General features: G+C 34.5%; 1 protein-coding gene and 1 long non-coding RNA gene across 2 annotated transcripts in view; both read left to right on the top strand.

Annotated features, from left to right (window-relative positions):
- Window positions 1–14,950, top strand: part of LOC127861863 (uncharacterized) — a 29,040-nt gene extending 14,090 nt beyond the window's left edge. Inside the window, exon 2 of the long non-coding RNA XR_008040327.1 lies at window positions 11,245–14,950. This is a non-coding gene — a long non-coding RNA (uncharacterized LOC127861863). The remainder of the gene's footprint in view (window positions 1–11,244) is intronic.
- LOC127861855 (uncharacterized) lies at window positions 871–13,300 on the top strand. Its single transcript, XM_052400571.1, has 3 exons — window positions 871–1,407; window positions 4,229–5,229; window positions 5,402–13,300. Exons 1-3 carry the CDS (start codon window positions 1,076–1,078, stop codon window positions 5,752–5,754), a joined length of 1,686 nt encoding a protein of 561 aa, XP_052256531.1. The 5' UTR covers window positions 871–1,075; the 3' UTR covers window positions 5,755–13,300.
- Window positions 14,951–26,621: the final 11,671 nt, after the last annotated feature.

The raw sequence follows: 26,621 nt of genomic DNA, 5'->3' as shown, positions 1-26,621 counted from the left end.
AATTTGAAACTGCCCCGGGAGTCACAAAATTGAATATATGCTTATAAAGGTGTTATTTTTTGAAAACTTAAAAAAATCTCTTGTCTATAAACATTGGGTCTAGGGTTACCAAATTTGGTATGTAGTGACATCTTATAGTCCTCTACCAAGTTTGTTCAAATTATGCCCCTGGGGTCAAGTTTGACCCTGCCCCGAGGGTCACAAAATTGAACATATGCTTATATAAGGCCTATTGTTGGAAAACTTTAAAAAATCTTTCTGTCCATAATCGTATGGCTTAGGGCTACCAAATTTGGTATGTAGTGACATGTTATAGTTCTCTTCTTAGTTTGTTCAAATTATGCCCCTGGGGTCAAATTCGAAACTGGCCCGGGGGTCACAAAATTGAACATTATATACGCTTATATCTTGCTTATTTTGTGAAAACTTTAAAAATATTCTTGTCCTTAACTCTAGGACCTTGTATGTACATGTAGTGAGATATAGTAGTCTTCTACAAAGTTTGCTCAAATTATGCCCCTGGGGTTAAACCACATTGCTTGGCAATCTCTTGTTTTATTTATGTTCTTCAAAATATTGAATTGAAATTTAATGTAGAACCCATAATTACTTATATTGTTTTCAAAATCTGAAGTACAGATGAGTATTCAATGTGTTTTAGAAAAGCATAGTCTAGATAAAACTCCATGGTGTGAATTTACTTCCTGATTGAGACAGGTTTTATCGACCAATTTTAGAAGCATGCTTGATATCTGAATATTACGTTTCACCCTATTTTCAGAAAAATTTGGTTTGTCCCTGTGTTATCAGTTTATCAGTGAAACATTTAGCCAACTAGTATATTCATGTGGGTATTTTTACTTGACTAAGGACTTTGTACTTCAGTGTAATTTAAATAGGATTGTGGGCGTAAACAGCCATAATAATTCAGCTTTTGCAAGGTTGAAGTTTAGGATAGTTTTTAATTTACTAACTGAAAGCTTTGTCTTTTCTTATAATTACTCATATTCAGATTATAATTGTATTAAATAAGTAGCTTATCGATCAAAGACCACATCACAATATCTATAGCAAGATGGCAACTTCTGTGGGCTCTGTTCATAGCAGTTCTGATTTAGTGAAGGACTATGTTTGTTTCGCCTGCGAAGGTAAACATTTAGAAGAAAGTGCTGATTACTTTTGTGAAACGTGTAAGAAGTTTTTCTGCAGAAAATGCATTTATCAACATGACCAATTTTATACAAATCATTCCAAATATGGAAGAGAAGAGACAAATAAATGGCCTCTAACAAAGAAAATTGAGGATTTGCTACTGAAATGTGATGTCCACAAGGACAAGAACCTGGAGATGTTTTGCGAGGACCACAGTCAGTTGTGTTGCACGCATTGTGATTTACTGAATCACAGGTGAGTTACACACAGTCATTAACAAATCTCAGACGTTACAAACAAAGCTGGTCCATTTCAAATCCTTTCAAAATAATTTGATTGAATCGACTATTGGTGCATAAGATGGGTTGGATAGCCTTGTTTGTTTGTTTGTATTTGTGGGTTTTTCCCAAGTGTAGTGCAATTTGTGATGTGTCTATTTATTGTAAGTTAATGAGGTTATAGAAAGTTTGCTGCTTTCATTTCAATCATTTAAATAACTGTCTTAATGTTCATTCTTCAGCTGCACTTCATAGTCAATTTATGCATTTTAACAGTTACTCTAAACAATCTAAAATTGTAAATGGTTGTAATGTTTGAAGGCAGTCTAGATTACAAATCAGATTGTTATGCCCAATCTTTAATCAATAAACGTTTTCATGGGTAGATGACCGTACTGGTCACCATTACTGTCAAGATCTTGTTTATAAAAGTTGTAAATGTGGAATTTTAGCTTGACAATTCACTGAATATTCTGAGCTATCCCACTCCCACAATATTAGCGGTGTCAGCATCTGCATAATGCTCTGGTTAAGGTAAATGTGCAACTTCCTCATATCATGGTTTCTATAAGAGGTATTCTTTTGAAATTTTGCGCATATTTGGGGTCATTGGGTGAGGTCACTCACCCAGTTCCATAACTCTGACATGAAATTTAGCAAAATTATGCCCATTTTTGTTCTTAGGAAATGGGTTAAGATGAACGTGCAACATCTGCATATTAGTGTTTCTACTACAAGTATTCTATTGAAACTTCACACATGTCTTCATGGTCATTATGTGATTCGCTGAACAAGTTTTTATAACTCTAACCTGCAGTTTTGCAGAATTATGCCCCTTTTGTACAATTCAGATTAACATTTACATGCAACAACTCCATATCTGTATATCAACTGCAGATATATAAATAAAAATGAACATTAATTTTCAGGGCCTTTATGACGTTGTTTGCCCAACAAGTTAAACTTCATTATAGCTTTTTAAGCTAGATTATACCCTCTTTTGTACCTGTAAAAATCAGGTTAAGGTTCACTCGTAAGATGAAACTACTTGTTATTATGCTTGACAATTAATGTTAATGTTTGTTTGCAAAAGCTCCACTATAGATATTCAATTAATATCAATATGTGTCTAAGTGGTCACTGACCAGGTGCCAACACTCTGACCTGCAATTAAGTTGAGTAAATCCCCTTTTGTACTTGTAAAATTTAGTTAAAAGTGTATTTTTCTCATTAATAACTTAAGTTTGCATTGACTAACCTTGATGAAACTTTGGATATATCAAGCCTGCATGGAGACCCTGTCTTTGGGTCCAGTTGGATCACAGTTGCTATAAATCCATTATGAATTTCTTTTCAATAATTAAGTTACTATGAAAATATTTGTATGCGTATGAAGCGTACATTCTGATCCAGTGTTGGATTGCAATTAGAACTAGTAGGGTCAAGGTCACTGTTATTGAAATATAAAAACGAAAATCCTTTAAGACTTCAGTTTTGATTGATGTATTTTGCTGTAAGTTTGTGTGAAGGTAGTTTACATGCGGAAAGAGCTGGATATTTTATTTCTAGCTAGTTGGATGAAAGTTACTGTTACTTAAATGAAAAAAATGGTGTGTTCACTAAATTACTTTTGCTTTGGAGTATTGTGCTGAAATTTGTCTCCACAGGTTTTATATCAGGTGACTGACTCAAACAGTCCATGACACTATCAAAGCAAAGTTTTTAATTTAAACTGTAAGTTGTAAATACATGTTTTGTTTTGATTATAATTTTTGTGTTACATGTTTTATTATCCCCGCTGAAAAAAATTTGGAAGGGATATAGTAATTGGTCCTGTGCGTCCGTCTTTCTGTCTGAAAATTTGTCCAGAGCATAACTTCTAATCTACTGAAGGGATTTACTTGAAACTTTAAATATAAACAGATGGCGAGTAGGAGAAGTGCAGTGACCAAGAACCATAACTCTATCTACCTTAGTTTTTGAACTATCTCCCCTTTTATATAATTTCATAGTAAATTTTTGTCCGGAGCATAACTCCAAATCTACTGAAGGGATTTACTTGAAACTTAAAATATAAATAGATGGCAACTAGAAGAAGTGCAGTGACCAAGAACCATAACTCTATCTACCTTTGTTTTTTAATTATCTCCCCTTTTATATAATTTCATAGTAATTTTTTGTCCTGAGCATAACTCTAAATCTACTAAAGGGACTTACTTGAAACTTTAAATATAAACAGATGGCAAGAAGGAGAAGTGCAGTGACTGAGAACCATAACTCTTTTGGCCTTAGTTTTTGAATTATCTCCCTTTATTTATTTTTATTTTTTTAATTTTGTATTTATTTATAATTTTAAATGATCTTTAATTAAATTTCATAGTTTATATTTTAGCTTTTCAGTTTTCATATCTCCCTTTATCTAATTTTACAATAATATTTTAATTTGAACACTGAAGTATTCACTGTAAAATGAATAGATGAGTTTAAGGAAAAATACAGTGATCAAGAACAGTAACTGTTTATAGTTTTCTTTTTTAATTACCTCCCTTTCCTTCATGTCCATATATTTAATTCTCTACATCATAATTCCAACACTATATAATTAATTGATCCTTGAAATATAAATAGATAACCCAGGTGCCATGTTTTACAAATATTATTCTACTCTCTGTAACAAATGTTGCCATACAAGCAAACACATTTCGGCGGGTATTTGGCACTACTGTGAAGATATTTCATGTTTATTAATTTAATTGGAATGATACATGTGGTAATTATGATTTATATTGCTGTTTCAGACAGTGTACAAATGTCAAGCTAATTTCTGAGTCAGTCAACAAGATGTCGGTGGATATGCAACAGTTGTCAAGCGATCTTCAAACTATTCTTGATGAACTAAATAAGTTTAAGAGTTCTCAAGATGAAAGCATTAAGTCCGTTGAGGTATCATATAGTGAAAAGCTGCAAGAAATCAGAAACCAGCGAAAGAAATTGAATGCTGCTTTGGATGCACTAGAAAATACAACCTTGGCAGAACTCAATGAACTTAGGACCACACTGCAAGCTGCTCTCAAGAAAGATGTTGACAACTGCAACAGACTGAAGGATGAACTGAAACAACTGAGGGAAACTGTACAGGGCCTTTGTGATAAGAGCAAGAAAGAGCTTGAGTTCATAGCCAGCAGAATATGTCTGGACAAAATACAAGAGTCTGAGTCATATCTGAAGCATAACTCCGTGAAGATGCAGAGTTCAATTATATTCGAGGCAAACATTGATATTGAGAAGAACCTGTCCCAACAGGCAAATCTAGGGAGAATTGTAGAAAGTATGCAGTCCCTCACACTCAATATGAATCCAGACCAGGTCTTGACTGTGAAGAGCAAATCTGAGTATAGTGTGAGAATATCAAGTGACACAAATCAGACCTTCGGGATCAAAGACATTTGCTGCCTGCCTAGTGGCCAGGTCATTGTTATTGATGTTTATACAAAAGTGAAACTGTTGGACCAGCATTACAACGAGACCAGCCACTGTGATGTTACTGGTAACTTATATAGTATTTGCCAAATCACATCCAGTGAGGTGGCTGTTACTGTTGATAGTGCTGTGCAGTTTATCTCTGTGAGCAATGGGCAACTGGTGAATGGGGGGAAGTTTCAGTTACAGCATGCAGCTTTCGGTATTGGCCACCATCAGGGAGCATTGTATATCACCTCTGGCACTGCCCTGTACCACTACACCCTTACTGGATCACTTGTGAAAAAGCTGTACGAGGATGCAAGTGACTCTCATACAGGTAAATAGATTGAAAAATAAAAATTAAAGGATAATCTATTTTGTTGATATTTGATATTTTTAAACACTAGTGAACATCATTGTAATTAAAATCAAGTAGAAACATTTAAGAAAGGAACAAAAGAGTTAATGCATATATTATAATCCTAATCTACTTGTTCATTGCTATGCAGTGTACGGATGTGCAGTGAGTCCTGCTGGGGACAGGATCTATGTCACCAACTTCACGCAACACAAACTCATCACTTTGGCTACAGATGGCACCCTGATATCCACCTTCACGGACCCTGAATTGCAAAACCCATGGGGTGTTCACGTTACGCCTTCTGGACAAGTACTGGTGTGTGGATACAGCTCCCATACTGTCATACAGGTGGATCGTGAGGGAAGTAAGAGACTGGCAACTCTGATATCAAACAAAGATGGAGTGATCAATCCAATATCTGTCTACTACAACACCAACAATCACCAGATCCTTGTTGGGCTATATAGTAATGATAAAATAAAAGTTTGGGAATTACAATAGCTCTTGACATTAAAAAACACATTGATATTTAAATGCCTATAAATGTTATTTTGTTTTTTTAATCGCACGTGTTCTTAATTCATGTTTATGTGTAGGTAAGAAAATGCTTGTTAATACAGTTTATCTATTGTGCTTAACATATAATGAAACTTTTTTTAAATGAGTTTCTGTAACTCTTTAAAGATTGTACAAAACAAGCATTTATAACTATCTTAAATGTTGATGCTGATCAGTTCTTTAGTCTTGCTTCATATTATGCCCCAAAAAAATATCTTTTTATTGATATGCCTACCTTACCAATGACATTGTCCCTACTCAAAATATATTTATTTGGTGTAAAAATGAAATTGTTCTATGTTCAGGATTATTTTTTAGCTCCACTGGCCAGAGGCCAGCGGGGCTTATGTCATGGTCCTGTGTCCGTCGTGTGTGAGTGCGTGCGTTAACTTTTTCTTAAAACATCTTCTCCTAAGCTACTGGTCCAATTCTGATGAAATTTCTTAGGAATGTTCCTGTGGTGAACCTCTTTCAAATTTGTTCAAATGATGCCCCTGGGGTCAAATTTGACTTTGCCCCTGGGGGTCAAAAAATTGAAAATTTGCTTATATAAGGCCTATTTTGTGCAAACTTTATAAATCTTCTTGTCAAGAACCATTGGGCCTAGGGATACCAAACTTGGTATGTAGTGACATCTTATAGTCCTCTACCAAGTTTGTTCAAATTATGCCGCTGGGGTCAAATTTTACCCTGCCCTGGGGGTCAAAAAATTGAAAATTTGCTTATATAAGGCCTTTTTTGTGCAAATTTTAAAAATCTTCTTGTCTATAACCATATAGTGTAGGGCTACCAAATTTGGTATGTAGTGACATCTTATAGTCCTCTACCAAGTTTGTTCAAATTATGCCCCTGGGGTCAAATTTGACTCTGCCCCGGGGGGTCAAAAAATTGAAAATTTGCTATATAAGGCCTATTTTGTGCAAACTTTAAAAATCTTCTTGTCCATAACCATTGGGCCTAGGGCTATCAAATTTGCTATGTAGTGACATCTTATAGTTTTCTACCAAGTTTGTTCAAACTATGCCCCTGGGGTCAAATTTGAACCTGCCCCAGGGGGTTAAAAAATTGGAAATTTGCTTTTATAAGGCCTATTTTGTGCAAACTTTAAAAATCTTCTTGTCCATAACCATTGGGCCTAGAGCTACCAAATTTTCTATGTAGTGACATCTTATAGTCCTCTACCAAGTTTGTTCAAATTATGACTCTGGGGTCAAATTTGACCCTGCCCCGGGGGGGTTAAAAAATTGAAAATTTGCTTATATAAGGCCTATTTTGTGCAAACTTTAAAAATCTTTTTAACCATAACCATTGGGCCTAAGGCTACCAAATTTGCTATGTAGTGACATCTTATAGTCTTCTACCAATTTTTTTCAAATTATGCCCCTGGGGTCACATTTGACCCTGCCCCGGGGGGTCAAACAATTAAACCTTTACTTATATAAGGCCTATTTTGTAAAAAACTTTAAAAATCTTCTTGTCCATAACCATTGGGCCAAGGGCTACCAAATTTGGTATGTAGTGACATCTGATTGTCCTCTACCAAGTTTGTTCAAATTAAGGCCCTGGGGTCAAATTTGACTCTGCCCCGGGGAGTCAAAAAATCGAAAATTTGCTTTTATAAGTCCTATTTTGTGCAAACTTTAAAAATCTTCTTGTCCATAACCGTATGGCATAGGGCTACCAAATTTGGTATGTAATGCCATCTTATAGTCCTCTACCAAGTTTGTTCAAATTAAGCCCCTGGGATCAAATTTGACCGTTCCCCAGGGGTCACAAAATTGAACATATGCTTATATTGGGCCCATTTTGTGCAAACTATAAAAAATCTTCTTGTCCATAACCATTGGGCCTATTTCTATCAAATTTGGTAGGTAGTGACATCTAATAGTTCTCTACTAAGTTTTTTCAAATTATGCCCCTGGGAACAAATTTGACCTTGCCCCAGGGGTCACAAAAATGAACATATGCTTAAATAAGGCCTTTTTTGTGCAAACTTCAAAAATCTTCTTGTTCTTAATTATAGAGCCTAGGGCTACTAAATTTGGTATGTTGTGATATCTAATAGTTCTCTACCAAATTTGTTCAAATTATTCCCCAGGGCTCAAATTTGACCCTGTCCTGGGAGGTCACAAAACTGAACATATGATGTGTACCAGGGGAGATTACTGCGGCCGTGTGGTTGTGACCAACAACAACAACAACATCCTGTAAACATTAGATAAAACCCTGTCATTTAGTGCCATTTTAGATCAGATGGTGACTGCTTACAAAGGAATTGAAGTAAGAACATGTGTTCTGAATGTTTTTCTTATGAACTGAAAAAAGTCGGGATTTATTTAAATATGTCGAAAGTGACCATATATCCGGATAAAAATTTTTTGGATGACATGTTTATTTAATGTCTTTTTTGTAGTGTTTAAACCAGTTTAATAATATCTTTTTGATTTTAAAATACAACTTCCATGAACATAATTATTTCCATAAAAGTCAATATATGATACTGCATTGTAAACTCAAACTTTGTATCCAAGAGAAGGTGTTGGAATTAATGAAGTGCAATGTTCTTAACTATCGTATATGCTGCTTTTTTGTAACTAATGATTCATTGTTCCATTTGTGAATTGTGACTCATGAATTGTGGAGATATGATTGTCAATTGCTCAACGATCCATATAAATTTCTGATCATTTTATAATTTTCTTAATATAAGTTATGAATTGATCTTAGAAGTCATATGTATTTCTTAATTAAATACATTTATAAATATAAGAAATAATCTTTAGATTATCATAATATTCTCAGGCCTGTTGGTCTAAGGGATGTGTGGGTTGTTAATTATATGTATGCCCCTCTTCGAAGAAGAGGGTGTTTATTGTTTTGCACATGTCGGTCCGTCCGTCATCCGTATGTCCGTTCACCAGATAGTTTCTGGATGATAACTCAAGAACGCTTAGGCCTAGGATCATGACACTTCAAAGGTACATTGATCATGACTCGCAGATGACCCCTGCTGATTTTGAAGTCACTAGGTCAATGGTCAAGGTCACGGTGACTGGAAATAGTAAAATGTTTTCCGGATGATAACTCAAGAACACTTATGCCTATGATCATGAAACTTCATAGGTACATTGATCATGACTCGCAGATGACCCCTATTGATTTTCAGGTCACTAGGTCAAATGTCAAGGTCACGGTGACCGGAAATAGTAAAATGGTTTCCGGATGATAACTCAAGAACGTTTTATGCTTAGGATCATGAAACTTTATAGTTGCATTGATCATGATTCGCAGATGACCCTATTGATTCTCAGGTGAAAGGTCAAGGTCACTGTGACCCGAAATAGTAAAATGTTAACTCAAGAACGCTTATTCCTAGGATCATGAAACTTCATAGGTACATGGATCATGACTCGCAGATTTCCCCTATTGATTTTCAGTCACTAGATCAAAGGTCACGGTGACTCAACTTAGAAAAATGGTTTCCGGATTATAACTCAAGAACACTTATCATGACTCGCAGATGACCCCTATTGACTTTCAGGTCACTAGGACAAAGGTCAAGGTCACGGTGACTTCACACAGTAAAATGGTTTCCGGATGATAACTAAAGAAAGCTTACGCCTAGGATCATGAAACTTCATAGGTACATTAATCATGACTCACAGATGGACCCCTATTGATTTTCAGGTCACTAGGTCAAAGGTCAAGGTCACAGTGCCAAAAAACGTATTCACTCAATGGCTGCCACTACAACTGACAGCCCATATGGGGGGGGGCATGGATGTTTTACAAACAGCCCTTGTTTGAGATGATTCTTTACAAAGAAAGATGCTACTATTGTATTTGTTATAAATGTGTGAAAGGCTCTAAGAAGGAACCAGAGATTATCAACCCTTTACCAAACACCAACAGGATTTTACGGGTTTATAGCTGACGACTTTATAAATAATTATGATAAAATGAGAAATTGCTCAAGATGAGCAATTTCTCCTTTTATCACAATTATTTCTACCCTACCTGATTATTTCCTTAATATTCCATTACAATTAAATTGTCGTCTGCAACCTTTTTCAAATTGGGAAAGTCCAAAATGTGTCGTTTGGTAAAGGGCTAAGGCATTTTGATTCCTACGGGTCTTGTGAATCTGTTTCAAATCAAATGCGTATATTTGATCTTCAGCATCTAAAAATATGTGAAATAGAAAGAATGACAATATCTTTTGGAGAGATAAATGTGCCTACGTTATAAGCAATGGGACTGTGCTTCAAAGGAACAATTCCCGGGCTTTTTAGTCTGTTTAGTTAACACGGTAGTAACTTTTTCCATATATAAAAATGCTCACCCTTCCAACTTTAAGCGCCCAGTGGGACGAGGGATAGACAGAGAAAGTCACATGCTTGAGTACGTTTCAACCCATGCGCATTGCGCGTTTTTTTCGCATAAAAAAACAGTGGAGCGATACAGGGCCATCATGGCCCTCTTGTTTTCATTTACCTTAGAGTTATTATACCACCATTACTGGTAATGGGGGCTATATAGGAGTCACTTTGTCGGTCTGTCTGTCCCGAAAATTTCATCCGATCTTCACCAAACTTGGACAGAAGTTCTATCGAGATGTTGTCAAGGTCAAGTTTTAATATGGGTCATGCTGGGTCAAAAACTAGGTCACAGGGTCACTTAGTGTGTTTTAAACCCAAAGTTTGTCCAGCCCATAACTATGGCATTTATCGTTAGATTTTAAAATGACTTGGTGAAAGAATTACGTTGAGATCTCCAAGGTCGCACTTGGAGTTCAAAGGTAAAATGCTTGTCCGGGCCATAACATTGTCGTTTATAGTGAGATTTTAAAATCATTTGGCACATTTGTTCACCATCATTGAACGGTGTGTCCCGTGAAAGAATTACGTCGATATCTCCAAGGTCAAGGTTACACTTTGAGTTCAAAGCTCAAAAGTGGCCCTAAATTAGCTTGTCCCGGCCATAACTATGTTGTTCATTGTGAGATTTTTAAATCATTTGGTACATTTGTTCACCATCATTGGAGGGTGTGTCGTGTGAAAGAATTACGTCGATATCTCCAAGGTCAAGGTCACACTTTGAGTTCAAAGGTAAAAAATGGCCATAAATTAGCTTGTCCTGGCCATAACTATGTCATTCATTGTGAGATTTTAAAATAATTTGGCACATTTGTTCACCATGATTGGACGGTGTGTTGCGCGAAAGAATTATGTTGATATCTCCAAGGTCAAGGTCACACTTTGAGTCCAAATCTTCAAAATGGCCATACATGAGCTTGTCCGGGCCATAACTATGTCGTTCATTGTGAGATTTTCAAATCATTTGGCACATTTGTTCACCATCATTGGATGGTGTGTCGCGCAATAAAAATTACGCTGATTTCTCCAAGGTCAAGGCCACACTTTGAGTTCAAAGGTAAAAAATGGCCATAAATGAGCTTCGCGAAAGAATTACGTGGATATCTCCAAGGTGAAGGCCACACTTTGAGTTCAAAGGTAAAAAATGGCCATAAATGAGCTTATCTGGGCCATAACTATGTCGTTCATTGTGAGATTTTAAAATCAATTGGCACATTTGTTGACCATCATTGGACGGTGTGTCTCGCGAAAGAATTACGTTGATATCTCCAAGGTCAAGGTCACACTTTGATTTCAAAGGTCAAAAAAGGCCATAAATAAGCTTGTCCTGGCCATAACTATGTCATTCATTTTGAGATTATTAAATCATTTGTCACATTTGTTTACCATCATTGGACGTTGAGTCGCGCGAAAGTATTACATCGATTTCTCCAAGGTCAACGTCACACTTTGAGTTTAAAGGTAAAAAATGACCATAAATGAGCTTGTCATGGCAATAACTATGTCGTTCATTGTGAGATTTTAAAATCATTTGGCACATTTGTTCACCATCATTGGACGGTGTGTCGCGCGAAAGAATTACACCAATATGACCAAGCTCAAGGTCACACTGAGTTTAAAGGTCAAAAATGGCCATAAATTAGCTTGTCCGGGCCATAACTATGTCGTTGATTGTGAGATCTAAAAAACATTTGTTCAACATCATTGGACAGTGTGTCACACGAAAGAATTATGTCGATATTTCCAAGGTCAAGGTCATATTTTTAGTTCAAAGGTCAAAAATGGCCATAAAAGATCTTGTCCAGGCCATAACAATGTCATTCATTGTGAGATTTTAAAATGACTGTGCATTTTTTTTTCACAGTCATTAGATGGGGTGTCATGCGAAAGAACTCAAGAGTTAGAAGGTCAAAATGGCCATAAATGATAATGGCATAATAATTCTTAAAAATCGCCATATTAAAATTAGCTTCTCTTGTTTTGTAAAGACAGCATGCAAAATAGTCTGTGTTAATGCAGCATGTGGGGGTATACATCACGTCTGTGACAAAGCTCTAGTTTAATTATCTGTATTGATGGACACCTGCTAATAATTGTTATCAGTGTTTTTATATGGCTATTTCGGGGCCGATATTCGGCCCCATTCCCCTCAAAAAAGAGTATATATTTTTTCCCCATTTTGTAAAAATAATCCCCTGTAGAAGTTAAAAAAAAAATATAATTTTTTTTTTTTTTTTTTTAGAAAGAACTGTCCCATAATCATGATAAATATATCTCAAATTTATTTCATAAACAACTAACAAAGTATATAACTATAATTTATATTATTTTGAATTCTTTTAAAGAGTTGTATTAAATAGTTTTTCCCAAATCAGTGGACTTTTCACATTAATTGCATTTTTCTCCCAAAATGGCCAAGAAAAGGCCTGATGTATCTATTTTGTGTCAATATTGGTTGATAAAATCATTCCAATTTGGTCCATTTTATTGATAAAAAATGATCAAATTTGCCATTTTATCGATTTAAAAGATCCCAAATAGACTCAAAATGGCTAAGAAAACTGAGACTGTGCATGAAGGCTGAAATGTCTGAAACTAATGTTGAAAATATCATTGATATATATATTTTAATTTTAAGAAAAAGGACAAAGACATTCAGCTGTGAATATTATATTCATACAAACATGTGTATCAATATAATAAATATCATTACATATAAACAAGTGAATTTTTAATTTTCCCCTTTTCCTAAAAAACGACGCATTTTTTCCCTTTTGGACGGGCCCCGCCACCATTCCCCTATAAGTGAAAAAAAAACACTGGTTATATAGAAATGAAACTGCCTTGTGTGTCATAGTCTATCCTTTCAAAGTTTGCAAAATTGAACATGAAGTTTTGTTTGCATGAAAAAAGATCTAGCAATTGCTATCTTTTAAGTGTTGCCTCAGTTGTTATGTTAAAAACAAAAGTGTTTTTTACCAAACAAATGATAACATATTTAACATAAATATGCTGTAATAAAGGTACATGTATTATGTTTAGTAATTTTATTGATGTATTGATATTTGATTATATATTGATTTTATATGTTCTGATAAAAAGATGCTTCATAATCCAGTTGTTGTTTATGGCATATACATGTAAATATGTGTCTGTTATTAATCATTAAAAATTGCAACTTATGATATTTGGTATGGGTGCCATTGTTGTCCCCTACCGGTCTGTCAGTCTGTCCGTCACACTTTTCTGGATCCTGCGATAACTTTAATAGTTCTTCATATTTGTTCATGAAACTTTAAACATGGATAGATGGCAATATGGAGATTATGCACATCATTATACCCCCATTACCATTGGTAATGGGGGCTTTATAGGAGTCACTTTGTCGGTCGGTCGGTCTGTCCCGAAATTTCATCCGATCTTCACCAAACTTGGTCACAAGTTGTATCTTGATGATGTAAAGGTCAAGTTTGAATATGGGTCACGCTGGGTCAAAAACTAGGTCACGGGGTCACTTAGTGTGTTTTAAACCGAACGTTTGTCCGGACCATAACTATGTCATTTATCGTTAGATTTTAAAATAACTTGGTAAATTTTTACACCATCATGGGACAGAGTGTCGCATGAAAAAAGTGCGTCGATATCTCCAAGGTCAAGGTCACACTTGGAGTTCAAGGGTCAAATGCCTGTCCGGGCCATAACTTTATCATTTATTGTGAGATTTTAAAATCATTTGGCAAATTTGTTCACCAGCATGGGACGGTTTGTCGCGCAAAAGAATTATGTCAATATCTCAAAGGTCAAGGTCACACTTTGAGTTCAAATGTTGAAAATGGCCATAAATGGGCTTTTCTGGGCAATAACTATGTCGTTCATTGTGAGATTTTAAAATCATTTGGCATATTTGTTCACCATCATTGAACCGTGTGTGTCGCGCGAAAGAATAACGTCAATAAATCCAAGGTCAAGGTCACACTTTGAGTTCAAAGGTCAAAAATGGCCATAAATGAGCTTGTCCGGGCCATAACTATGTTGTTCATTTTGAGATTTTAAAATCATTTGGCACATTTGTTCACCATTATTGGACGGTGTGCCGCGCGAAAGAATTACGTCGATATCTGCGACGTCAAGGTCACACTGTGAGTTCAAAGGTCAAAAATGGCCATAAATGATCTTGTCCGGGCCATAACTATGTCATTTATTGTGAGATTTAAAAAAAAACTGGTACATTTGTTCACAATCATTGGACGATGTGTCATGCGAAAGAATTATGTCGATAACTCCAAGGTCTAGGTCACACTTGGAGTTCAAAAGTAAAAACATGGCGATAAATTTGGACGGCATGTCATGCAAAAGATTTAAAGAGTTCAAAGGTCGAAATGGCCATATATGATAATGGCATAATAATTCTTAAAAATCGCCATAAATTTGATTCTCTTGTTTTGTGAAGACAGCATGCAAAATAGTCTGTGTCAATGCGGCATGTGGGGGTATATGTCACATCTGTGACAAAGTTCTAGTTTCATTTTGTTCCTTCGTCAATAATTCTGGTTGCTATGGCAACAAATATATATAAAAAATCTGACAATGGTGTAGTTTCACCGGTAGGGGACCATATTGCTTGGCAATCTCTTGTTGTATGAGTGCCTTTTGTAGTGCATGGAGTCATAATACTACATAATTTTTGTGTTGAAAGAACAATATTCTGGAAATCAATAAAATTAGTTGGAAGAGTTTGACAATTAAACATATTCAAGGATAAATTGTTAGCATTGTCCATCAGTCTGTCTCATTCCATTCTGCAGAGTTTTTTACACAACGCTTTCCAGATATTGAGCTGATTTTTGGTATGTAAGTACCTACATGACCTACAGATGAAGTGTGAGTTACATTCAGGTCCATTGATTTTTGGGAAGTTATGGTTTTTGAACTGAGAAATTTTCTCTATAAAAAATAACTGTTTTCTGGAGGTTTTTTACGCAACGCTTTCAGATATTGAGCTGAGTTTTGGTATGTGAGTTTACCTACAAGACTTACAGATGAAGTGAGAGTTTTGTTTTAGTAAATTAATTTTTGGCGAAGTTATGAAGCTTGGACTTCAAAAATTTTCTTTATGATTAACGTTTTCGGGAGTTTTTTTTTTCGAAAGGCTTTCAGATATTTGGTTTGTGAGTTAACTTACGTGGCTAACAGATTAAGTCTGAGATTGGTTCTGGTCCATTGATTGTTTGCAAAGTTATGGGCCTTGGACTTCACAATTTTCTGTTCTCTGAGGGTTTTTTAGATGGTCGCTTTAGCGACCGTCTAATTTGCTAAGTGTGAAATTCAGGTCGATACGGCCTAGGTATGATTAACCCAATACCAGCTTGCGTATCCGCGCAATAAAGAGTTGTATAATTTATGCAAGTGGTTTGAGTTCTCCAATTATGTGTATTCACAAATGGAAACATAATATTAATATCGTGTTACTTTCAATATTTTCGAACGGTGTTTTATAGAAAAGAATCAATAAACAATGATCGTATTGTACGTGTCGCGGAGGAGATTGTTTATGAATGATTAAAATAGTCCACTTTCTGCTGCGTGTGCGTGACGTAGTATTTTCGCTCAGCTCATTCATAAATCTGAGGCTGGCGATAAACAAAGGGGAGTCCGTGTGAGAATAACGCAATAGTATAAGGTTACGCTTGTTTATATTCACAGGTCTCAATTAATAATACGTTGACCACGAGTTCAACAATTATTACAGGGATACGATAGACAACATAAAAAAATGTTTCATTATCGCTGAAACTGTTAAAAAAACATTTAAATATAACAATAATATTCTCTAAAAAATGTAGTCTTGCTGTTTTGAAATAAGGTTTGGAATTTTGTTTTCTAAATAACTTAATTCAAAACAAAAGTTTAATTATAGCGTTTTTTACTTGTTAGTCGCATATTTACCGCATTATAATGTGTGTTATAATAGGCAAACCATACATTAGTAAAATTCAATCTGCCTTCGCACATAGAAGGAATGGGTCAATTAGGTGCTGCGTTTCCTTTGCTTACTTCAGTTAGAGGTCAATAATTTACGTAATAGCAATCACAAGGCTCCGGCTTCAAAGGAATTGCGGAGCGTTCTTACATAATAAAAGTCGTAGTCGCATGGTATTTGCGTTTTGCGTCCTATTTGGTCACGCGGTTCTTTTTCGCGGGTGTTTTGGCATTCATGATATGAGGCTATTAATAGATGCGCCTGTCGATAAACAAAGGAAAGTTTACGGGTTATAACAACGCAATAGGTTACGCTCTTGCATACAACTCAATGACGTAGTACAGGTCGTAAATTGAGAGATTCGGGAAAAAGTTGACGCTTATTTATATTTTCAATTTATAAAATGTTGAACATAAGTTCAACAATAACTTCAGCGATACGATAGACAAAAAAAAAGTTTCATAATTGCTAAACCCGAATATAACAAACAATTTATAATAATAATACGAATGCAATAGTAGAAGGTTAGTAGAAGGTTAAGCTTGTTTATTTTCACAGTTCTCAATACATAGACAGTTGGATATGAGTTCATCAATTACTACAGACATACTAAAGGCAACCTCGAAAATGCTTTTTAATCGCTAAAACCGAAAACAACTTAATATATTATATTAAATATATTTATAACAATAAATGTCTTTTAAAAATGTAGTCGGCGTATACGCTGACTTTGAAATAAAGTTAGCAATTTACTTTTCTAAATAATTAAATACAATTAAACAAAAGTTAAACTATTGTGTTGTGTTTTTCACTTGTAAGCTGCATATTCACCGCATGAAATGTGTGTTAGCATTGTCAAACCACACATTAGTGTGAGTAAATAAAAAATATACTACGCGAAAGCACTTCATATGTGTCCTCATATGCTTTATTATGAGTATCTTTCTTCACTATCGAAATATATCGTATGTTTATATTTGATTTAAACGCAGTTTTCTTTCGACACATTTAAATCACACGTCAATAGCGCCGTCATGCGAAAATGGGTCTTATTCATTTCGGCAAGCGTTTGTTAAACCCAACATGTGCTTTTGCGCAGTCAGGCCATGGGCGATGCTGTTCACTTTAAAATCACTCAATATGTTATGTTTCTCCTTACCAGAAGGAGGGATAGCTGAGTGGGCTATTTATATGATGGGCGCATATGGAATAAGACCAATTTTCGCATGACGAGGGTCATTACAAATCTCATTGCGAATTGAAAATGCCACGTTTAAGAACAATGCTTTTTGATACAAAATTGAATTGAAAATAGCAAACTTGTTAATAATGGCAGCCTATCCACACATTAAGGAATGATTTCCAGACGTGCTGACCAAGTACGGCAAACATTGTGGTATGATAATTAAACGATTTTCTCTTATCGTGACACTATACTATTTCGCTAATGATATGTGATTCTACCGACATGACTTACAGTATGATAAAGTGTTAGTTTCACTCTGGTACATTGATTTTTTGCAAAGTAAAGGGCCTTGGACGGTTTTCTGATGTTTTCAATTGGAATATAGCTACTGTGTGGCTTCACGGTGCAGTAGAGGGCATTTTGTGTCACAAAGGCAGCTCTTGTTCTCAACTACAATTTGTAGATTTTGATAATTTTTCACCGGAATGTCCTTTGAATTGTGTTTGTCAGAGATTGAGGAAAGCTAGCTTAAGCAGTCGCCATGATCGAGTGTGTGCATGGTTAGCAGTGTTTTTTTCCCAGATTTTGGGAAGATTGCCCATGGCTTTGAAATTGGGAATTTTATCGGCATTTTAAAGAAATTGGGAAAATAAATTGGGATTTAAAACTACATGAATTAGTTCAGCATCTTTAATCACAAACACCATAATGATCAACGGTTGTCCACACAATAAGCTCACACAAAGTCTTCAGTCACATCAGGCACCATTTTATTAGGAGGCGCTTCATCTTCTGAAGAACTACTGCTATCAACATTTTTATGATCAGTCAGCATTTCGCTTTTGGAAATCAAAGATGACGATGCAAAAGAGTCACTTGTTATTAAATTACTTAATAATACATTAAAAATGAAAGGAGTTTCAACTGGAAAACTTGTACTTCTTGAAGATGTTTGTTTTTTTAATGATGATTTCTTTAAAAAAAATCAACAGTTTTGGTTTTGCCGCCAGATTTTTGCTTTGGAATCTTGTACACGTTATATTTCAAATTGCGCGACATCTTTGTTTTCCATTCAGCCGAATCACAAAACGCTTGAATTTCATCGCAAATATAATAAGCGCCTGAACAATACGGAGAAAATTGTGCAAACAAATTATGCCGAAGTTATCCAAATCAGGTATATTCTAAAACCTGTATGAGACCGGATCGGATTACGCTTTGTTAAAAAGCGAAACAGCCGATGTCATTAGTTGTTTGTTTTCCCATTTGGGAATTTTTTAGCAAATTTTGGAAAAAAGTATACTTTTGCGATGGGAATATAGCCGAATTTCTGCTATAAAATCAGGCCAAAAAAAACCCTGGTTAGCATAGTTTTATGTAAAACTAATTAAAAAAATCCTATGAAATAATTAAAAATTCATTGCTAACAAAGCTTACATTAAATATGCTAAAATATATATTTCAACATTAAATTTAATAAACAGTGTGGTATTTAACAATCATCAATCAGTACAATTTGGCACATGACGTACAGCATACGTCGGTTACATAATATTTGTCATTTTGTTGTAACACTAATCATTCATCACTTTTTGAAAAAATGATTTACCATCAATGCTCATCATTTAGATTAGGTTTTTCATGCGGAAGGCCTGCGCCCCTTGGACAATCATCAAGGTCAAACTAAAGGACAAAAGGTCAAACATGTATGGTGTAGTTAGGTAAAACAATAACATGCTTGATTGACAATGGGTTTGACATGTTGCCAACAAACATGCAGTTTTATTAGTTAATTTGAATCATTTGAATAAATGGAAAACTGGCGTTGCCTTGTCAACTGTTTCTTGAAAACAGCCACTGTTGGCTAGATTCCACAATTATTCACAGACATGCTAATTGTGTGATCACAGTAACACATTTCTTTAGACTGTCTAAAAAGATGCATGTAGTAATCCATCTTTCCATCCATCAGACTGTCTGACTTCTTGTGCAGAGCATAACAAAGGATTCATAGTTTTGAAGGTATTCATATGAAAATTTACATACAGTGTACAAAAACACTAACTCGCTTTAGGATTTGCAGAGTTATTGCCTTTAGCTCATCATAATTATGTTAGCATTGACGGTATTCAATTTAAACTTTGTACATTGAATAAGGAATCCAAAAAGGGAAAGAAATGTGCAGAATAAACAGCATACTATCTTGATTGTTTCATTATCAATTGTTCTAAGTCGATGACAGTTAAGTTATTCTAGTCTCAGAAGTGTTAGCTTATCTTTCTAACTTAGGGTTGGGAAACATGAAATGGGAAACTCGAAAAGTACCTTTTTTTGTCCTTAAATTTTTTTAAGCAATTCATTCATCTCGTTAAAATCTTTAGGTACAGAAGTTTCACTGTTAGTTGCAATAATCCAACTCCCAGCTATTGACCCTCCGGGTCCTGGGAGTTGCAACTGGTTTCACGATTTACCATAGCAATTTTACCGCCTGGATTCCGGGCGCTGATTTATTGGTTAAATTAGCAACATAAATTTTTTTTGTCATGAATTAACACAAATAGATCGTCAATATATCTATAATGAGCAAATTAAGATAACTTACATGATATGGTGTGCTCGCAGAAGAAAGATTTTAATCAAAGTTTCAAACACGTCAACCGTAAATGTAAATGTCAACTTGTTTGCATATGGAACAGTTGTTATTAACCAAAAGAAAAATTAAAGGAACGCACGCGGTGTGTTTACAACAACATGTACCAATAAACGATTTACCTATGCTTTTCTCCGAACATACAATTTATGTTTTTAAGAAAGTTTATTTTCAAATATTAGATATTTGTTTTAATTGGACAGAAATTTTATATATAATTTGTTTAAATTTTAATTAATACTTATGTTAATTGTATATGAATAGCGGTCAGACATCATACATTTGGAAGAAACAAAAGGAACGACGACCCTTAGATCTGCCGTAAGGAAATTATAATACAACATCTACAGCAGCAACATGTATTAGCTCTGAAGCATACAATTGCTTTTAGTCATATACAAAATAGAAAATAACAAAAGTGTAATGCATGGATTATAAGAATTATGATTTCCCCAGGCGATTTTAGCGCAGCGGGCTAAAATGCGTGCACTTGAAATTCTCAAAAGCGCTTGCTGTCTGCATTCGGCCAATGTTCAATCAAAACATGCAAGCTCTTATCAGCGGTGTGTGCATAAGAGGCTTAGATAACATGTATGAACGATTTACGGGTCGTTCATGGGGACCAATTATGGTGTTTGTCCCCTAATAATGGCAGAAAATGATCTATTATTACAGGTACATGTGGAGTAAGAGCAATTAAAGATATGCTCAAATTTTGTGTTTGTTTTATTTTAATTAGTTTAAATCTATTTATTGTAGATTGATTGCATCAAAAGCCATAGGCTTATATAAATGCTCTGGAGTCCGTTTCCTGGGACTAGAACCAGTACTTGGTGTCTTTTGGGGGAGATCAAAGGAACGCTCCCAGTGGGTTCGAACCCGTGACCTCCCGATCTCTAGGCGGACACCATATTCACTACGCCACAGCGATCTTTTAAATATTTTAATTGTTTATGACTATTGCAGAAAATAAAAAAGTATAAACAACTTGCTTCAAAAATAAACCGTAACTGATGTGTGTTGCGGTTGTGCCTAATTTAAGTTATAAATACAATTAATTGGAATCAAACGTCTTATTTGATTGCTCCCGACCATTTACAGTTACATTACTACTCAAAATCATAGAACATTTCATACAATTGTTCGTTAAATGAACTTAACCAATTAAAAATCAGTGTTCCCTATGGCAATTGCCGAAATTTCAACGCCAGATGTGGACTGGTAAAATAGATGATTGTAGATACAAAATGCTCGTTTTCATTATTGTTTTGCATATCTATTCATACGACACATGGACACTAAAATGGTGTTTGTGTGTCGTATGAATAGATATACTGCGGGAATTAATTGTGGCCACAAATAAATAAACACAAGCATTTTGTATCTACAAAAATCTATGTAATCATACCACATCTAGTGTTGAAATTTTGGATATTTAGGAACACTGATTGTTAAGGTGTTAACTTTATTTTACTAAATACTTAACGAAATTTTCGTTGATTTTGAGCGTTATAGAGACTTTAGAATTTGTTCACATTATTTTCTTAACGCAACTATAACTTAACAGTACCAATATTTAATATATTCAGATCCAATAGATATATAGTTTCTTTCATATTTACGAAATTCGCTATATACCTGCAACACATTTTTCTTTAGTCTTTGTTAATGACAGAATACAATCTGATAAACAACCTGTAGTTGGAAGCAAGATTTTCCATGGGTCACAGAATGTTTTTCAATATTTATTTTGCTTTCTGTTTATTTTGGTTGTTATTTAATATTAAAATATATGACTTGAATGAAATGAACTGAGGACAAATACATAAATATTAAAAGAAATGTTGTGATTTGGTAGCTCCAAAGTAGAGTGGATTTTGATTTATAACATTTAGAAAGTATATAAAGAATTCGACACCAACCGCCTGCCTCAGCTGCCTGACCAAATTCCTGGGGAAATGCCAGTATATATATATATATATAGATATATATATATATATATATATATATATATATATATATATATATATATATATATATATATATATATATATAATATTCGCTTGTTATTCTTGTCTGTCTATCATAACATTTTAATAAGTGACAGTAATCAAATGAAAAATCTCTCCAAAACACCAGCACATCCGCATTTTGCACAGCACCTCGAACAACACTAACAAAGATCACACTCACGTACAGAACAATTCCTTTAAACGCAACCTTCCCTATGCATAACACACTTTCACCCATCTCTTTAGTCAACAAAGTCTTTAATACAGACAGCCTCAAGCACTCAACACTCCTAAACGTCTCTCTCAGTCCACTAACGAACGACCATACGGATAGACAACTGCAAGGGACGGGTTCTATATGCTTTTATTTTAATATGTATTTCAATATTTACACACATTATCAAAGCTTTACAATATGTACACTAGGAGACATACATATATGCACTTTTATTTTAATATTTATTTCATAATCACACACAGTATCAAGCTTTACAATATGTACATACGTATACATACATCTATATACGTTTATGCTAATATTTATTTCATTCAGTTAATTAATTAAATACTTAATTGTACAGCATGAAAAAATAAATAATTTATTAAGTATTCCATACTACAGCCTTATCTCTAAGGCATGTAAGAACACCCGACACTACATCCAGTTTTTTTCCGGATTTTCAGTTCAATTAGTATACAGCGCAATAACTGTTTCTACAATGCCGTATCTAAAAGCACGGACTCTACCACTTATCTGATCACAGCGAGAATAATAATAAGAATGTGTCTTAATTCAAACTACACTGTTATACGCAATACAATTTCATCTGCTACCATAAGACCAGATCGTCAGATACTACGGTGAAACAATTTGTGCAGTGTAACCTTTTCTTTCGCTTTGCACTAATCGACAATGATTTGTTATCAAGTTTATGTTTTGAGCATTTCTCAACAAAATACCCGCAAATGGGTGTCGATGGTAACATTTATTGCGTTTGCAGACCTGTTTACTTCTACGGATTCGCCGTAGTTACTACGGATTATTTGGCTAAACTACGCACTACGGATTTGTACTGAAAAACTACGGATCCATCGATCAAAATGGTCAAATTTCAGATTTTAATCGTACTTTCACTTATTTTCGGTCTTAACCGGTAATTTATCAATCATAATCATTTTGGCGCTTGCGTAGTAAAAAACGTTGAAATTCAAGCCTCCTGGGGAACGAGTGCTGATCGAGCTTGTCGAGTCGTCACCGAACTGACTTGCATATTGGTTCGCAAATTTAGCCGAATATATACGATTTTTCGTTGCTATCCAGTATACACATCTCTCTTTCTATTGCGGAGAATACTGACGATAGTCGATGTATCGGGATTGAGCACGCCTGTTTTTACACACGTCCAAGATGGCGGCAAGCAGACGAGAAATTGAGATTAATGGCGAAAATAATAAATACCATTCAAATTAACAACGGATAATATCATATGGTCATAAGGGAATAATGTAATGCGTGTGTCAATTAACGCAACATACTACGTTTGAGATTAAAAAACAACAACAAATATTTATCAGAAATCTGCACAGTGAATGTGCGTCACGGAAACGAGTGTTGGAAAATTGGAGTTTAGTCTACTCACAAAGTTAGAGCATTTATTGTAATAAGATGAGTATCGTTCGAAAATGGAAAGAGACAAACATGATTTGATTTATATGTTAGTGGATCTGTGTATACTCAGATTCATATGCATATTCTGCTTTATTATGTTTGTTACGCTGTACAGTTTAATGAAATAGCATTGAACTGAGGTTGTCAAGTGCAAGATATTGAAAGGTAAACAATTAAAATATATTATTCTAACTCCATTCAATACATCATTAACACAACAAGAACACTAAAGGATGTTTGTCAATATTTGTTTATGTTTTCCCCTTATGATATTTAATTTTAAAAAATACTGAATTAAATTAATAGCTACAGTGAGGTTGTCAGTTCCGAATCACTATCGAAACTACCCATGTATATTTTAAAACGGCGATCGATTTTAATTTAGGATTTAGGGCGTATTACATATAATTTTAACCCCTATGCTTCGCTTACCTTGATTTTGAATTTGGTTCTAAATATATAAATGAGTGTTTATGTTATTTCTAAACCCAAACCTTTCTCCATTTCCGGTTAATATTCCCCAATAGCGAATCACGTGACAGAATGTGCACTTTATGACTAGGGATCGTCTCAAAACAAACTTGAACTGTCAAAATAGTTTATTTAACGTTTATAACAATATAACCAGACTAGCTTTTGATCACAGTTTTTTGTAAAAAACAATAAAGAAAGCAAAAAGTAAAAAATAACAAAACAAAATTAAATGGACCTCTACATGAGATCACACAATGAAGGGCACCTGCATACTGTACATATGTACTACACTATACAGTATACTGTTTCCAAGCAACAACATAGACAACAAGAAGTAGGAATAGATAAAACGAAATAAAATAGGCCCTACCTGATATCACACACTTGCACTTGCATAAAATATACTATAATATACAATCTTATGTTGCCCCATGGTATCTTAGATTAGCCTTTGCCTACTGGAGACAACACAAGCTTTCGGAGTGGAAAGTTTCATTTCTCAGAGCACAAATTAGAGATTCTAAACAAACAATTACATGAAACCAGAAAATAATGAGCGATTTCAACCTGTGTAGGTTGCACATGACAATTCACGATTACAGTTAATGCAAATAACAAGGACCAGTTTTCTAAAGGAGTTTCCAATAAATTGAACAGTCCTGCTCAGCTCCGACACGGATGGTACATTTTAATGCAAAAGGCAGTGATAAAAAATAAATGCATATATCTATGTAGTGTTAATGCTTGTATAGGACAGCATTTTCTGATACTGAAATGACAGTAAAAATAAATGAAAACAACCTATCGTATGAATCAAATCTTGATAGCACGCCATACAGTATTGTCACACAAAACTATGAGAATGTATAAGGAAGCAATAGCACACAATACATGTCAAGGTTCTATTGTAGTAAATATTCATGTAAACTTTATCCAGATAATATGATTATGATGGTGTTTTAATCTCACTTGACTAAGAAAACCTATTGTAAAGGATAAGCAAAATATACACAATGACATTTAAAGTGATGTTTTGTGCAAACTTATTCCACAAAATATAAGTGGAACATGGGCTCACTTTCCAAAGAAACACGGCATTATATAGGCTGCTGCCCCAGATACTGGAATTAAGTATTTTATTAAAATATACCCATAAGTAGTTGTTATTTTTTCAGAGGGGATGAACTCAGTCTCACAAATCATATCAATTCAAAATATGAACAAGTCAACTGACCATGAAAAATAACTTAATCAATTTCTAGACAAATAGGAATTCAAGCTTTTGGTAAAAACAAGAAAAAATTAACAAACTAGGAATCAATTAAAATAAGGGAGAGGTTGGTTAATTAGCAACTGCTAGAGAGCTTTGGCAAGTGTACAACACTCATATATTCACATCGGTAGAGCTAAACACATCACAGATGCATGGGTGAAAGGTATGGGCTGCTGCATTTCCCCCATTGCCTGTCGGGGCACGTCTGCGTCCTTCACAATACTGAAAAAAATAATGATATAAGCCTTACTATTTTTAGTATACCTCACGTGACTAGCACATGTCAATTCCTATTTACCCATATTACAGTCACATGCGACATTATTTTATCACCATTTTTGTGGAGCTGAAAATAGCACCATTAGTTTTCCTCATCAAGAGAATATATAAGTATACTGCATTTACTTCATTTTTCTTTCTGGCATTTGCATATTTTTTTAATAAAAACAAAAATAAAATCACACAATTTAAAATTTTTATAATCGGATTTAATTAAATTGGAATAAATTGTTTTCCTTTGTTTATGAGTTAATATCAGCAACCTGCCTTTTAAACGTCCGCACATTCAGAAATGTATGAGCCAGAGTGCTTAGTAAATGAATAAACAAGCAATTGTGTTTCTCTTATTAAGTTGTTGTGTTTTCTTTGTTCAGCATAATAAAATAAATATCACATCCATACAGGTTGATAAAACTGGGTTATGTTAACATAACCATTCTCGGGTAAACATTATGTTGTTATCACCCTGTGTGGGATGTGATACATGTATTTATTTATGTTTAAAAATAAAATTGCAATGTAACTTCAAGCATTATAAAGAAATAAAAGATAAACTTGAATTATATTTTCAAACAGTATAAAGTAATTAATAGTAAGATGCTCATATATAAATGGTTACATACATTTTTGAATCCCCTGTTGCTTCTAGTCAGTTCTACTCACGTGTTTTCATAGTAGCAACATCATATTTCCTATTCAATAATGCAATATAAAAAATGCTGGTTGGGACCAAATATAATTACATTGTTTTCAAGCAGTAGATCTATTAAGCATAACAAATAATTGCGTTTCATCCCAGGCCATGTGCAATGGCCAATAATAAAATTTACAATATTACTTAACGATGTTTGACAGGTAAAAGATTGTTTGAGATTACCCCTGGTTTATTAAATGTCTGTTTCGGAACTGAC

The sequence above is a fragment of the Dreissena polymorpha genome, chromosome 16 (genome assembly GCF_020536995.1).
Source record: "Dreissena polymorpha isolate Duluth1 chromosome 16, UMN_Dpol_1.0, whole genome shotgun sequence".
NCBI classification, from domain to species: Eukaryota; Metazoa; Mollusca; class Bivalvia; order Myida; family Dreissenidae; genus Dreissena; species Dreissena polymorpha.
Note: the sequence above shows the minus strand (reverse complement) of the source record. Positions and strands in the feature narration are given on the sequence as shown.